The 16,709-nt window shown below is 41.2% G+C and overlaps 1 protein-coding gene across 1 annotated transcript; it reads left to right on the forward strand.

The window, feature by feature from the left end:
- The first annotated feature begins 6,218 nt into the window (after positions 1-6,218).
- On the forward strand, positions 6,219-16,674 carry epx (eosinophil peroxidase). Its single transcript, XM_047349846.1, has 16 exons — positions 6,219-6,306; positions 6,367-6,457; positions 6,528-6,700; positions 6,979-7,111; positions 7,867-7,996; positions 8,071-8,277; positions 9,483-9,849; positions 9,936-10,096; positions 10,695-10,953; positions 11,033-11,203; positions 12,486-12,723; positions 12,794-13,005; positions 13,072-13,236; positions 13,849-13,932; positions 14,020-14,116; positions 15,308-16,674. The coding sequence occupies exons 1-16, from the start codon at positions 6,219-6,221 to the stop codon at positions 15,363-15,365; spliced, it is 2,634 nt and encodes an 877-aa protein (XP_047205802.1). The 3' UTR covers positions 15,366-16,674.
- Positions 16,675-16,709: the final 35 nt, after the last annotated feature.

A 16,709-nucleotide genomic window follows, 5' to 3' on the forward strand; every position in this document is an offset into this window, starting at 1 on the left:
GACCTCAGTGAGACACTGAGGCAACGGTTTTAAAGAAATTAAATGGCTCCGCTTCCACTGAAGGTATGTCTGAGCAACACATGAATAAAAATAAATTTTATATTTTCTGAAAATATAACCTAAAAGCAGCATATACAAAGAGAATGAAATTAACCCCAGAATGGAGCCCTGAGGAACCCCTTAAGTGAGAGGAGCTGAAGAACTACAGGTCCTTCTCAAAAAATTAGCATATTGTGATAAAGTTCATTATTTTCTATAATGTAATGATGAAAATTTAACATTCATATATTTTAGATTCATTGCACACTAACTGAAATATTTCAGGTTTTTTATTGTCTTAATACGGATGATTTTGGCATACAGCTCATGAAAACCCAAAATTCCTATCTCACAAAATTAGCATATTTCATCCGACCAATAAAAGAAAGTGTTTTTAATACAAAAAACGTCAACCTTCAAATAATCATGTACAGTTATGCACTCAATACTTGGTCGGGAATCCTTTTGCAGAAATGACTGCTTCAATGCGGCGTGGCATGGAGGCAATCAGCCTGTGGCACTGCTGAGGTCTTATGGAGGCCCAGGATGCTTCGATAGCGGCCTTTAGCTCATCCAGAGTGTTGGGTCTTGAGTCTCTCAACGTTCTCTTCACAATATCCCACAGATTCTCTATGGGGTTCAGGTCAGGAGAGTTGGCAGGCCAATTGAGCACAGTGATACCATGGTCAGTAAACCATTTATCAGTGGTTTTGGCACTGTGAGCAGGTGCCAGGTCGTGCTGAAAAATGAAATCTTCATCTCCATAAAGCTTTTCAGCAGATGGAAGCATGAAGTGCTCCAAAATCTCCTGATAGCTAGCTGCATTGACCCTGCCCTTGATAAAACACAGTGGACCAACACCAGCAGCTGACACGGCACCCCAGACCATCACTAACTGTGGGTACTTGACAATGGACTTCTGGCATTTTGGCATTTCCTTCTCCCCAGTCTTCCTCCAGACTCTGGCACCTTGATTTCCAAATGACATGCAGAATTTGCTTTCATCCGAAAAAAGTACTTTGGACCACTGAGCAACAGTCCAGTGCTGCTTCTCTGTAGCCCAGGTCAGGCGCTTCTGCCGCTGTTTCTGGTTCAAAAGTGGCTTGACCTGGGGAATGCGGCACCTGTAGCCCATTTCCTGCACACGCCTGTGCACGGTGGCTCTGGATGTTTCTACTCCAGACTCAGTCCACTGCTTCCGCAGGTCCCCCAAGGTCTGGAATCGGCCCTTCTCCACAATCTTCCTCAGGGTCCGGTCACCTCTTCTCGTTGTGCAGCGTTTTCTGCCACACTTTTTCCTTCCCACAGACTTCCCACTGAGGTGCCTTGATACAGCACTCTGGGAACAGCCTATTCGTTCAGAAATGTCTTTCTGTGTCTTACCCTCTTGCTTGAGGGTGTCAATAGTGGCCTTCTGGACAGCAGTCAGGTCGGCAGTCTTACCCATGATTGGGGTTTTGAGTGATGAACCAGGCTGGGAGTTTTAAAGGCCTCAGGAATCTTTTGCAGGTGTTTAGAGTTAACTCGTTGATTCAGATGATTAGGTTCATAGCTCGTTTAGAGACCCTTTTAATGATATGCTAATTTTGTGAGATAGGAATTTTGGGTTTTCATGAGCTGTATGCCAAAATCATCCGTATTAAAACAATAAAAGACCTGAAATATTTCACTTAGTGTGCAATGAATCTAAAATATATGAATGTTAAATTTTCATCATGACATTATGGAAAATAATTAACTTTATCACAATATGCTAATATTTTGAGAAGGACCTGTAGATTCTCCAAGGGTTGCAGAGAAACTTTTGCCAGAGAGACAACAACCACTCCAGTGCAGTTCTTCTGAAGACACAGTGCTCCAGCCGTAAGGCGAACCTCCACCTCAGTCTCGGGTCTTTGCTGCTGATAATTTTGTCCCTGTATTTAACATCCATTCATCTACTCTGACAAGGGTTCCTGTCCTTGCTTTGGCGGTTTTTTGCACAAAAAAAGAAAATTAATAGTCAGCAGCAGATCAAATGTATTTTATTATTAATTTGGGAGGAGATTGTTTCTTATCCCTCAACATTAGAGGATGGGTATATGGGTCAAATGAGATAAAATTAATAACAGAGTATTGAAATAAGGTCAGTGACCCATTTGATGCTATCACACACCTCTGCAAAGAGCTGCAGTGTTGCACTGAAGCATTTTCCACCATCTGTCAGCTGGATGACATCAGCCTCCTGGAGGATCCTGATGGTAAATCTGTTCACAAGAATTATAAAGATAACCCAATTAAATAAATCTCTTTGATTTTGTTGAAAAATTTGCTGAGTATTCTGTGTTGGGTCGTTGTCACCTGATCATCCAAACATCTAAGTTAACCAATAAAAATGAATACTAAAGAGAGAAGGAGGCCTCAGGTTTCATCTGTCTAACAGCCTTAACTTATGTCCCCAGGTGGTTTTACAACCATTCACTCCTTGAGATGTGACCAAAACAACTTGTGGCATCACTAGGTGACAGGTTTGAACCATAAGGTGACAACGACCCAAACACTGAACTCAATGGAGGGGAGGAGGAGGCGGATATGAAAATATATGACCATGTAACATTTTGGAAGGGAGGGTAAGGGGGGCTGTTTTTTGCAAAAAAAAGTTTAATTAATAATGTCAGCAGCAGGTCAAATGTATTTTATTATTAATTTGGGAGCAGATCTTTTCTTTCCCTCAACATTAGAGAATGAGTAATATGGGTCAAATGAGATAAAATTAATAACAGTAATGAAATGAGGTCAGCGACCCATTTGATGCTATCACACACCTGGAGCCATCAAAGAGGCAAGTCTGGGCAGCCTGATGTCTTCAGGGCGTCACGTTTGACTTTTAAAGGCTCAAACAGAGCAAAGTCGCCGAGTGACGACTCCAGCATTAATTAACTGATATCTTTTTGGATTCCCCCCCTTTTTCTAAACATAACCTTCAGCTTCTCATTATTTCCCAGAATCTCTGCCTCCCTCCTCTTCCCGCTCATCCACCTGTCTGTGTCACTGGCACAGGGACGATCAGATTAAGACTATTGGCAGACATAAACACAGTTGTACAAAACATACAGAGCACAGCAAACGTGGAAAAAAGGTACATTGATGAAATGAGACCAAAAGTGTGGCCTACATGCAAGACACTGCATGGCAAAAACTTAATACTACACATCAGTCTGGACACACCAACCTCACTGTGAAGGATAGTGGTGGACATATCACACTGTGGGAATGCTTTCTTCAGCAAGGACAGGAACCTTGGTCAGAGAAGATGGATGGAGATGGGGTGACGGTGGCGACAGTGGCAGGGGTTCGTCCCGTTGCCGGTTTGAACCCCTGCTCTGTCTGTCTCAGTTGTTGTGACCCCCCTTGCCTTCAGATGGTGGTCAGAGGGCTCAGTGGCACTGATTGTATGGCAGCCTCTCTTCTGTTAGTCTGCCCCAGGTCAGCTGTGATAAGCTGCAATATAGTGTCAGTGTGTGAATGTGTAATGGGTGGATGACTGATTGTAGTGTAAAGCGCTTTGGGCTCTTTGGGGACTTGATGAAGCGCTATTCAATTGCAGGCCATTTGCCATTTATATACAGGTCCTTCTCAAAATATTAGCATATTGTGATAAAGTTCATTATTTTCCATAATGTAATGATGAAAATTTAACATTCATATATTTTAGATTCATTGCACACTAACTGAAATATTTCAGGTCTTTTATTGTCTTAATACAGATGATTACAGCTCATGAAAACCCAAAATTCCTATCTCACAAAATTAGCTTATTTCATCCGACCAATAAAAGAAAAGTGTTTTTAATACAAAAAACGTCAACCTTCAAATAATCATGTACAGTTATGCACTCAATACTTGGTCGGGAATCCTTTTGCAGAAATGACTGCTTCAATGCGGCGTGGCATGGAGGCAATCAGCCTGTGGCACTGCTGAGGTCTTATGGAGGCCCAGGATGCTTCGATAGCGGCCTTTAGCTCATCCAGAGTGTTGGGTCTTGAGTCTATCAACGTTCTCTTCACAATATCCCACAGATTCTCTATGGGGTTCAGGTCAGGAGAGTTGGCAGGCCAATGGAGCACAGTGATACCATGGTCAGTAAACCATTTACCAGTGGTTTTGGCACTGTGAGCAGGTGCCAGGTCGTGCTGAAAAAGGAAATCTTCATTTCCATAAAGCTTTTCAGCAGATGGAAGCATGAAGTGCTCCAAAATCTCCTGATAGCTAGCTGCATTGACCCTGCCCTTGATAAAACACAGTGGACCAACACCAGCAGCTGACACGGCACCCCAGACCATCACTGACTGTGGGTACTTGACACTGGACTTCTGGCATTTTGGCATTTCCTTCTCCCCAGTCTTCCTCCAGACTCTGGCACCTTGATTTCCGAATGACATGCAGAATTTGCTTTCATCCGAAAAAAGTACTTTGGACCACTGAGCAACAGTCCAGTACTGCTTCTATGTAGCCCAGGTCAGGCTCTTCTGCCGCTGTTTCTGGTTCAAAAGTGGCTTGACCTGGGGAATGCGGCACCTGTAGCCCATTTCCTGCACACGCCTGTGCACGGTGGCTCTGGATGTTTCTACTCCAGACTCAGTCCACTGCTTCCGCAGGTCCCCCAAGGTCTGGAATCGGCCCTTCTCCACAATCTTCCTCAGGGTCCGGTCACCTCTTCTCGTTGTGCAGTGTTTTCTGACACACTTTTTCCTTCCCACAGACTTCCCACTGAGGTGCCTTGATACAGCACTCTGGGAACAGCCTATTCGTTCAGAAATGTCTTTCTGTGTCTTACCCTCTTGCTTGAGGGTGTCAATAGTGGCCTTCTGGACAGCAGTCAGGTCGGCAGTCTTACCCATGATTGGGGTTTTGAGTGATGAACCAGGCTGGGAGTTTTAAAGACCTCAGGAATCTTTTGCAGGTGTTTAGAGTTAACTCGTTGATTCAGATGATTAGGTTCATAGCTCGTTTAGAGACCCTTTTAATGATATGCTAATTTTGTGAGATAGAAATTTGGGTTTTCATGAGCTGTATGCCACAATCATCCGTATTAAGACAATAAAAGACCTGAAATATTTCAGTTAGTGTGCAATGAATCTAAAATATATGAATGTTAAATTTTCATCATGACCTTATGGAAAATAATGAACTTTATCACAATATGCTAATATTTTGAGAAGGACCTGTATAGGGGTGATATCATCAGAAGCAAAAGACGTGAGGCTGAGGTGGAGGTTCGTCTTCCAGCAGGACAACAACTATAAACATAAGAAGCTACAGTAGAAGAGTTCGGATCTAAGCATATATGTTTCAAGATCTACATCCAGTCAAGCATCATTGGCAAGACCTAAAAAAAACCCTGATGCTCCTACAGTCTGGCTGAGGTAAAAGCCAGTCTGACCTGTTTTGCAATGAAGATTCAGCAAAAATGTCTACAAAATATTGTTAAGGGGGGTTGAACACAGCTAAATATTTTTATTTGTAAAAATGTGTATTTGTAAATGTGAACCATGTCTCAATTTTGCTTCCCCTTCACAATTATCTTTACTCTTGTGTTGTTCTAATATAAAACCCCATCAAAATGCAAGTGTTTGGCTGTCAAATAATTTGGAAAAGTTCAAGGGTTGTAAAGGCTTTTTCAAGGTACTTTTTTGGTGAAACACTGTTTTTCTCTACATTTAATTAAACCATATCAATTTCAACCTGGCTCTGTCCGAGTCAGTCTCTGTTCTTATGAGAGGGAAATGTACAGTTAATGAATTTATTGGAAATCATGGTTTGACAGAAGGTTTTCATCATGGGTGAGAAGACAGATTTGAAAGGTTATGGGGTCTAGGCATGGAGTCCAGTGTTTGATGTTGCCTTGCTGTCACCAGAAGCAAAGATAAGGAGATTCTGCACATACCTGTTGGCTCCGCTGCATGTGTATCCAAAGCATCCCCGACACTTGGAGCCCGACACTATAACACCTGCTAGCCTCTGAAGAGGAGTCAAAGTGAGAACTGCTGTTAGAAACTGTGAATGAGACTCATTTTCCGAGCTCTGTGGAGTTAGGACAGCTTACAGAACACCCATAGTAAGTTTCTCTTTTTTTTATTCCAATTTCTTTAAATGTATTTTGTTCAACAGTTTAATGCAACCCACATGTCTCATTTCAGATGTCTGCATTTCTAGTTGGATTTGCTTTTGTCCTGGTCACCTTTCCGGAGCATGGTGCAACGAGCAGAGTGTTTGGCAACACCTCAGGTAGGACTTTTGGTTGATTATTTCAAGAAAGACCTGTGCTGACTGCAACTTTGTTCTCAGAAACTGCCTATTTGGGTTCGGCATATGTCCACCGGGCTTTTCAGAGAGCGATTGAGCTGACTGATGCTGCTTATGCCCACACAACTGAGAGGTAAAACCTCTTAATTATGGGTTAGAATAAGTCTGAAAATGTCTCACTGGAAAACTGTTCCCATTTCCAGAAGAACGTCTTTTTCTGAAGGTTCCCTCAGACCTAGTGACCTGCTGGCCCAGTTTAAACAGATTGAAACCAGAACCCGGACTCACATACATGCTTCTGAACTGCTGGACAACACGGTGGATCTAATCAGAGAGATGGTCTACACCAACACTATGATGCAGCCCAATCAACATGGTACCAAACACTTCTCAAATCAAGCATCTGAACCTGTAGGTCAGATCATTCACGATAACACAGTTTAATGTGTAACTCAGTCCCATGTATTGTTAAACAGTTGCAGATCTTATTGAAACTGAAATCTAAACACAGTTTAGAGAAAAAACATATAATTTAATGATCTAATCTAAATAAAGAAATATGTATATATTTTTAATGAAGTAAAACTAATGGACATATTTTCTTCAAGCTGTTGTTATTTTAGGTCACTTTGTTTCATTTTCATGTGTCCTCAGAGCTTCTGAGTGAGGGAGATGTGGAGAGTCTGCTGCAGATGACGGGCTGCTCCGCTGAGCTGCACACACCCAGCTGTCAGACAGACTGCATGTCTGAGCGCTACAGGTCCATCACAGGCGAGTGCAATAACAGGTGAGAGTGCAGGCACTGATGCAGGGCCTTGAAATCATCACATTGTAACATGTTACAACAGCAAACCTCTGTGTGTTTTATTGGGATTATATGTAATAGATTTACACAAAGTATCACTTAATAGAAAAGAAATATGCATGGTTTTAAAACTGTTTTGCAAACAAAAAGTTTCTTTTGCCTACTTAGGTCAATACTTTGTAGAACCACCTTTTGCTGCAATTACAGCTGCCGGTCTTCTGGGTGTGTCCCCACCAGCTTTGCACGTTTAAAGACAGATTTTTGATAATTGTTTTTTGCAAAGCAGCTAAAGTAAAGCCCAACAGATCTGAAAATGATTTGCTACTGGTCAGTATATTAGGATTCGTCCTGCTGGAAGGCAGACCTCTACTCCAGTCTCAAGTCTTTTGCAGCTTCTAAAAGATTTTCTTACATTATTGCCCTTTATTTAGCTCCATCCATATTCCCATCAACTCTGACCAGTTCCGTTGTCCCTGCTGAAGAAAAGCATCCCCATTGCATGATGCTGCCACCACTATGTAGATGAGAGTTTTTTTGAGTGTCCTTAGATTCTCCCACCTGAGCTGTGCATCTTTGTGGCTTTTTCAGAGACATCATGGGCCTCTTGGTTGCATTTCTAAAATAATGCCCAGCTTGTCCGGTTGGTCAGTTTCAGTAGATGGAGTTGTCTTGATTGCTTTTACATTGGGCCCGTTACATAAAATCCCAGTTAATTGTGTCTGTTGTGTGCCAATCAGGCAACATCCAAGATGGGGCGCTGCAAACGTCCCATATTCCCGCTGGCTGCCTCCAGAATATGAGGACTTGTGGGGGATGCCCAGAGGCTGGGACCCTGAACACACTTACCACAACTTCAGCCTGCCTCCTGTAAGGGCCCCACTGCAGCTCACACTCTCACCCTGTGTCCACCTCAATCATTCCTCATCTTCTTTACCATCCAGGTGAGGCTCGTGTCGCAGGAAGTTCTGTTTACTCACAATGATAAGATCTCTGTTGACCCCACTCTGTCCCACCTGCTGGTGGACTGGGGTCAGTGGATAGACCACGACATGGTGTTGACCCCTCAGAGCCCCAGCACGACCGCCTTCAAGACAGGAGCCGACTGCACCCGCAGCTGCAGCCAGGACTCGCCCTGCTTCCCTATTCAGGTGCACTTCACTCAGTCTTCTCATTTGCTCCATTAAATCTAATATGACACATTTTATGCCTGATGCTATATATGACCACTAAACGTTTTCAAATCATGCCTGTTCTGCTTTTGTGCAACCAGGCACAACTTATCTGTAAGTGTACTGTATTTTATCTCCTGAGAGAACTATGTTAGGAAAAGAAAATCTGTTCCTCTTTTTAAGTGGTAAAGTTCTCCATAAATCACTGGTCTCTCTTGCTGTAAAACAAATTATAGATGCTTTAAACAAGAACGAATTCACACCCCTTAAACTTTTGTCATGTTACAAGCACAAACCTTACAGTATTTTACTTGTATTTATATGTGCTGGACCAATGCAAAGTAGAACATAACTGTGAGGTAGAAGACTGATTCATGGTTATCAAATTATTTTCAAATAAAAATATGAAATGAGTGGTGTGCATTTGCATTTAAACCCCTTTTATTTTGATACCCCTAAACAAATCCAGTGTAACCAATTGCCATCACAAGTCACCTAATTTATGAATAGACTTCACTTGTATGTCATTTAATGTCAGTATAAATGCAGAAGTTCTGCAGGCTTCAGATGTTAGTTAGAGAACATTTAGGAACAAACAGCATCATTAAGATCAAGAAACACACCAGATAGGTTAGGAAGGCGCTGCTAAATCAATCGTCCAAGAAACAACTGTGATTACAGAACATAAACTGTGTGGAAAAAAATGAGTTAGTTTGCAAACAAGAATAGTCAAGAATTTCGTAGACTTGCAGCTGTAACTGCAGCAAAAGTTTCAGCATTTTTCAAACCTATGTATGATTTTTCTCCCACTTCATCAACTACTTGTGTTGGTCGGTCACACAAAATCCTAATAAAATACATAAAAGTAAAATGTGAAAAATAAATCATGGGGTATGAATACTTTGGCAAGGCATTGTAGTTCATGTGAGGTCAAGATGAGTTTTTTGTGTGTCAACCATACTCATTAAATGCTAAGAACAGATATAGAATAAATTAATGTATCACTTTTATTCACTTACCTTCTAACATATTAGCATCCTACAGTGTAGATGGCCATTATATTTCTTATGGTTAGAAGTAAATTAGTACATAGAAGGTATAATTCTCCCATGCTAAATTATCTGCTCAGTGGTTACTTGTTTCTCCAGCAGCACCAGTGTTAAACATCATAATTTCCCTCCCAGATCCCACTGTCCGATCCTCGCAATGGGGTCCAGAGCTGTATGCCTTTCTTCCGCTCTGCCCCCAGCTGTGATAACCAAGTCCTGCTTCATCGCCACCGGGAGCAGCTCAACGCCATCACCTCCTTCGTAGATGCCAGCATGGTGTACGGTAGCTCACCCAGTTTGGCCTCGGCTCTCAGGAACCGCTCATCTCCTCTGGGCTCCATGGCCCTCAACTCCCAGTACTGGGATGAGGAGCTGCCCTACATGCCATTCCTCCCCCGTGTACAAGCTCACCTGGACCCCTGCGGTCCCCGTATCTCCACTACATCGGGGGCATGGAGCAGATCTGCACTCAGAGAGAACACCACTTCATGCTTTCACGCTGGTGAGCTAGAGAATGTTGTGAATCATCCAACTCTCTGCAGACTTACACACAGATTAGTGGGTTTTTCTTAAATATCTATTTTACAGGTGATTCAAGAGTCAATGAGCACCTGGGACTGATTGTGCTGCACACACTCTTTCTGAGAGAACACAATCGGCTGGTCAAAGAGCTGCACCAGCTCAACCCCCACTGGAGTCCAGATACCCTCTATCAGGAAGCAAGAAAGATCATAGGAGCCATTCACCAGGTGTTTACAGAAGGGTCAACTAGACCCGGGGCCTGTAACCTATACATCCAAAGAGCCATTTTTGCATTTTTGCCTTCAGTCCAGCTGAATCAAACACGTTCAGAACTGCAAATGATACATGACCTTATGAAAAAAGACTACTTATATTTTTTGATAAATATCCACCATTGGATATTTATTGTCGTTTTTAAAGAACCACAATTTCATTTCTATTTTTAGGTTTTCAAATAAAGAAAAATGTACAATCTTTGCAAAAAAGGATGGATACATTTTATTTTGTGGGATGTTGATATTTGTGGGAAATCTTGTTAAAAATGCATTTAGTTTAGTTTCCAATCTAATGACAGGAAAAATAGATGTTAAAATTATTACTGGTATTTCTAGTGTCATTCCGTTGTGGAATATTTCATGAAAAAACTGACCAACTGTTAAAACCTGCATTTACTATTATATCTATATTTACAAACATTAACTGGTTTATAAGTTTTAGACAACGTTACTAAGAGAGTCAGCTATTAAGAGCCACAAATGGCTCTTTAGACCCCTAAACTAGACATCCTTTCACATCCAAGTGACTCCAATTCATTTCCTTTTCCAGATCCTAACCTGGGAGCACTACCTGCCACGAGTGCTTGGTGAGAGAGCCATGTCCAGGCTATTGCCCTCCTACCAGAGGTATGATCCAGACATGGACCCAAGCATCGCCAACACGTTCGCTACAGCTGCATTTCGCTTTGCCCACGTCACAGTGCAGCCAGTAGTGACCCGGCTTGGTCCAGAATACACCTTTAACTCCAAGTATCCGCCTCTGCCTCTGCATCACTCTCTGTTTGCTTCATGGAGGGTTGTGCAGGAAGGTAAATAAGGGCCTATATCTAAAACTACATTAGTTAAGTTTTAGTATTTGTCATTCATTCTCTCCTGATATTTTTTTAGGTGGTATTGACCCTGTGCTGCGAGGCATGTTGCTGTCTCCCGCCAAGCTGCAGACTCCAGGTCAGATGATGGTGGAGGAGCTCACAGAAAGGCTCTTTCAGGCACAGGGCGGAATGCCTCTTGACCTCGGGGCCCTAAACCTGCAGAGGGGCCGGGACCATGGCTTGCCTGGTAATCAGCTTTCTTACCTCATATATAGACATAGATTTGCAGCTGTATTTCAAGTGTAAATCGAGTGTTGACTCAGGAGCTTAATGGACAAGTTCCACCCTTTTTACATTTTCTTTTAATTCAGAAAACCAATCAAACAAATTGTTTTTCTTCTACTTCACAATTACGCACTACTTTGTGTTGGTCTATTATGTAAAATCTAAACAATACATTTCTTGTGGATGTTACATGACAAATAAGTTTACTTTTCCAAGGCACTGTATGTAAAAGTAATAAGCGTCTGGCACATTCAATGTTAAATGGCAAATGGCTTGAACTTGTTTAGTGCTTCATCAAGTCCAGGGACTTTAAAGCACTTTACACTACAATCAGTCACACACACATTCACACACTGAGAGTGGTAGGCTACAATGTAGCCACAGCTGCCCTGGGGCACACTGACGGAGGCGAGGCTGCCATACACAGGCGCCACCAGGCCTTCTGACCACCATCCGGAGGCAAGGGGGAGAAGTGTCTTGCCCAAGGACACAGTGCCTGAGAGGGACGGAGCGAACCCTAGCAACCCCACCGGTCACAATCCCTACCACCGTGGCCACCGTCGCCCCATTAAAACGCATTAAAATTTCTTCTAGGTTTAAGGATTAATGTCATCCAGTTTTACTGCCTTGTTTTGATGCACAATAATCTCAGTGCATTCATTTGTAAGTAACAAAAACAGAAACTTAGTATAGTTTATGAAACACGGCTACATAATCCACCCTTTGTTCTGAAGGACTAGGTATTTTGTTAAGGAAGCCCTAAATTAGCTGCGCAGAAAGTTGTTGGATAAGATTATTCTGTTTTAACTTATTTAGAAAACCTGTTTTTCTTTTTTTTTTTTATCTCAAGTCATGCCAAAACATTCTGGTAATTTACTTTCTAAGTTTGATCTATTGTATATTTTCACAGGGATATAAGACTTCTCATGTTTTGTTTTGCAATATTCCTTCCCCCACAAGAGGGACCTTGAGAACCCCCTTTTTTAGACTTTCTTTACCTTTATAGCCATTCTTATTTCAGGGTTGAAACAACATAAAACTTGCATTGCTTTAAAAACAGGAATTGGGTGTGGATTTGCTCTAAACCACACATGATCAAAATTATACATGCAAACTCAAATACATACATAAAGCCTAAACCATTTTTACTGTTTTGAAATATACTCCAGCTGTCCTGGAAATCATTCAATATTTTAAAAAAAACTATGAAAATCTCTTCTTACCTCTCTCTTCTCATCCATCAGGATACAGCTCATGGCGAAGGTTCTGTAATCTCTCTGTTCCCAACACGACGTCGGATATGGCAGAAATTTTTGGGAACTTCACTTTGGCTCACAAATTCAAGATCTTATACGGGACCCCACACAACATTGATGTGTGGGTGGGGGCCATATCGGAGCCAGCTCTGCCCGGAGGACGAGTGGGACCGCTGCTGTCCTGCCTCCTGGCCAGACAGTTCAGAGCACTGAGAGATGGGGACAGGTAGGAGTAAAAAACAAAATTGAATAATTTTACAGGAAGGGGACAATTTAATATGTTTTTGTTTGTCCAGGTTCTGGTGGGAGAGGAATGGCGTTTTTACCAGAACCCAGAGGAGACACCTGCACAACGTCTCTCTGTCCCGCATCATTTGTGACAACAGCCACGTCACCCGTGTTCCTGTGGACCCTTTTTCACGCACTGAAAGCCCTGAAGACATGCTGACCTGTTCCCATCCACTCATCCCTCATCTCGACCTCAGCCCCTGGAAAGAGCCAATCACAGGTGAGGAAGTGGAAAAGAGGAGATGTTGAAATCTGTATTTTTGTTTTAAAACTGGGTCTCCTTCAGATCCTGCCTGTGGCCCAATACCCAGGATTCACTCTGGTTACTCCTTACTGTGCAACTCCACCATCCTTTATCAGTGTCAAGTTGGATTCAAGCTCCTGGGCTCTCCATCCATCAGCTGTGATGCAGAGAGCCAGAAGTGGAGCTCCCCACCTCCAACATGTCAAGGTAGAATAAACATTTGCTAACCCCATTCATTGCAAATTGTTCATACAACCCTATAACATCAAATGTACCTTTAAGTCAATGTCTGAGACCTCTGCCTGTTGGTATTTTCATCAAACCCTGCTGTGTTATGACCCCTAATGGAGGATTAGAGTATTGCACGTCGCAAGTGCCAATTTTATTCCTAAGAAGCAGTTTTCATGAAGTAAAATGGTTACATTAAGTAGTTTTTATTAGAGTTATAGAGCAAAATAAATGAAATATCATTGAATGTTTTAAAGAGAAAATGTGTGTATGTAATTCATGGGTTAGTGCATAAGTTGTTTTTAGTGGATTTCTTGATTTATTTTGTACTTTAAATACCGATATAGAAACTGCGCTACATATATACCTTCATTTAGACTTGAATGTACTAGACAAAACTTACAGTATTTTGATTAATAGTTGACATTTATATGTGCTGCAAATTATCTCTATAAAGTTTATGATTGCAACAATGCAATAAAAGTAATGTTTTAAGGATACTTTGTGAAAATGATTGTCTAAAAAAGTAAATTCTTTATAAAGTATGGACTTTTTAAACTATTGCATCATGGTTAAAACCTTTTTCTGTAGATATTAATGAGTGTGAGGAACTGATCTCTTCTTGTCAACAACATCTGGAATGCTTCAACACAGCTGGTTCCTTCCTTTGCTCAGGTCAGTTCAGAAGAATGAAAGAATGTAAACATTGTACATATCAGTAGTGACATCTGTCATTTCTAATCCTGAACTGCTGTGATCCAGAGCCCTCTTCGCTGTCTGCTGTCTCCATTGTGGCTGCAGTGATAGTGGTGGTCATTGGTGCAGCTGGACTGGTGTTGGTTCTGATCTGTTATCGAAGGTGTGTTCGCAAACGTTGAAACAGGGCTTATACATGAGTTCTGCGTAGTATCTTGCAAATGTTTTTATACCTCTTGAACATTTTCACACATGTGAAATTGATGGAAAAGGATACATGGTTTTCGAAATCTTTTACAAATAAAATTCAGAAAATTGGGGCATGTACTGCTACTTTACTTTGTTTACCCTACGTGAAATTTAGTGCAATCAACTTCCTTCACAATTCACCTAATTAGATAATAAAGTCCTCCTGTGTTAAATTTGATCTCAGTATAGCTACATCGGTGCATCACCCTGAACACACTATACCTATGGTGAAACATGGTGTTGGCAGCATCATGCTGTGGGGCTGTTTTCTTCCACCAGGGAACCATGTTAGACTTTAATAGAGGATGGATGGAGCTAAATACAGAGGAATCATGGATGAAAACCTGAGTCCCAGGATTTAAATACCTGGAATCTTTTTATTCGGGTAAAAGTAATCCCGAGTAATTTGTGTGCTTTCTGTTTCCATTGTTCTGAAAGGCAACGGGAAATTTTTGACTTATGCCGTATCTGTTTTGCTGTGTGCTTTATGTTGAGCTCAGACAGTCCTGCAGCATTATGGGCGTACGCCCTATCATTCCATGTCTCCACCTCAAAGTCCCGCTGAATGTCTTCATCTTGAGGAGAGGTTCACCTTCCTGCAGGACAATTACCCTAAACATGCAGCCAGAGCTACAATGGAATGGTTTAGATCAAAGCATAATTATGTTAGTCAAAGTCTAGGCCTAAATCCAATTGAGAAGCCATGGAAGTTATTTCTCAGTAACTCTCTCCATCAAGTCTGTCTGATCCTGTGCTATTTCGCAAAAAAGAATGGGCAAATATAACTGTTTCTAGATGGTAGAAAGATCCAAAAAACACTCGCAGCTGTGACTGAAGTGAAGGTGGCTGAATATATACAATTTCAAAAACCATGTATCATTTCCACTTCCCAGGTTCGTGCTATTATGGTCTGCTGTGTAAAATCCCAATAAATACACTGAAGGCTGCAGTTTAAACTTCACAAAGTGTGAAAATTTTACTTTTGCAACATAATGCAAGTCCACAAACCCAAAGTTAACAATAATTTCAAAAGCTTTTTAATATCAAAATATTTTTAAAAACGGTTGATTTAATGTTAACAAATATCTAAATTTGTTTCTTGCAGATACTTTCCAAAGTCTGAAGAATTGATCTCTGCTGAATGCAACCAGGGGAACAGTTGACCTTTATAATCTGTTCTCACTTACTTACAAAGGTGCCACAGAGTGGCCAAACAAGCCATGGTTTAATAATAAGTCCCTCCTAAATGACACGTGACGTCACATTTTATCCCCACATGACGACAGCATCCATTCATAAAACCCCAGGCCAAACTATTCGTACATGTCTCCGGTAGTCGGTCCAGGCAGGTCATGAAAACAGAAATCTACAGAACCTGCTTTAATCCGGAAACTGGAAATCTTACAGGAATGTTTGCTCCAAAAACAGATTTCCAGTCTTAGTGTGACTGAGCCTGTTTACTGCTTACAAATATGTTAGGCAACTGTGGGTCAGAATGTTTTTCTATCATGGTGAGGAGACAGAAGATTGGATGGGACCTGAAAGACTATTTGATTTCAAGGACCACTTCAAGTTTAGCTCATCAGTCTTCACAACACCACAAACATCTTCTTTATATGCTTGATCTTCTGCACGCTGTCCAGTTAAAACTGTTCACATAGTTGATTAATGAGCCAACAACAGATTTTCCAAATTGACAAAATGTTTTAAATTCACTATATCTGTCACTGTGCATTTATTAACTCAGCAGCACATTGCCTCCACAATGTAATGTTATTTCTTAACAGGTTTTATTCATTTTATCTGGTTTCTTGTGTACGGTAGTGTTTAACACATCTTTATTGGTGGTGTAAGGATGAAGGGGTCAAGATTAATTAGCTGCGCTTAAAAGAGATATTTTTGTTTCACTATGCATGAAATGTGACCGAGCACAGACCCAAGCAGCAGAAATATGTTGTGTTTATAATTAGTACGCTCATCAACTACTTTTAGAAAAGTGTTTTTAGTGAAAAAACATAAATCTGAAGGTTTAAGATCTATGTTGTGTCAGAAATCCAGCTCTCTTTGTGGCCACCTTCAGCAGCAGCAAACAAGGTTCCAACACATTTATCAGGTCGAAATTTTAGACTCAGCTTCCCAGACCTCCCAGTCCTTTAAACTCATGTCAAAATGTTAAATACTAAAGGTTCCCTATACATTTCTGGCAAATGTTTCTATAGCTTTAGTATCTATAAAAAATACCTACAAAACAAGGAAATGGGAAGGAAGGAAGGAATAAAAGGAAGGACACAAGGAGTGGAAGTGGGAAACAAGTAAGCAACAGAGGTAAAAGACAAAGATAAAATGATCAGAGGAAGGATGGTAGAACATAAGGAAGGAAAATACATAGAATGAAGTCTGCAAATACAAACATCTTCCCATATCCTTTTATTTTTACAGACCTTAAACATATTGATATCAAATTCCTGATATTTCCACACTTTATAGCTTAGATTGCTTATACCTCA

Source organism: Girardinichthys multiradiatus, chromosome 2 (genome assembly GCF_021462225.1).
Source record: "Girardinichthys multiradiatus isolate DD_20200921_A chromosome 2, DD_fGirMul_XY1, whole genome shotgun sequence".
Taxonomy (NCBI): Eukaryota; Metazoa; Chordata; class Actinopteri; order Cyprinodontiformes; family Goodeidae; genus Girardinichthys; species Girardinichthys multiradiatus.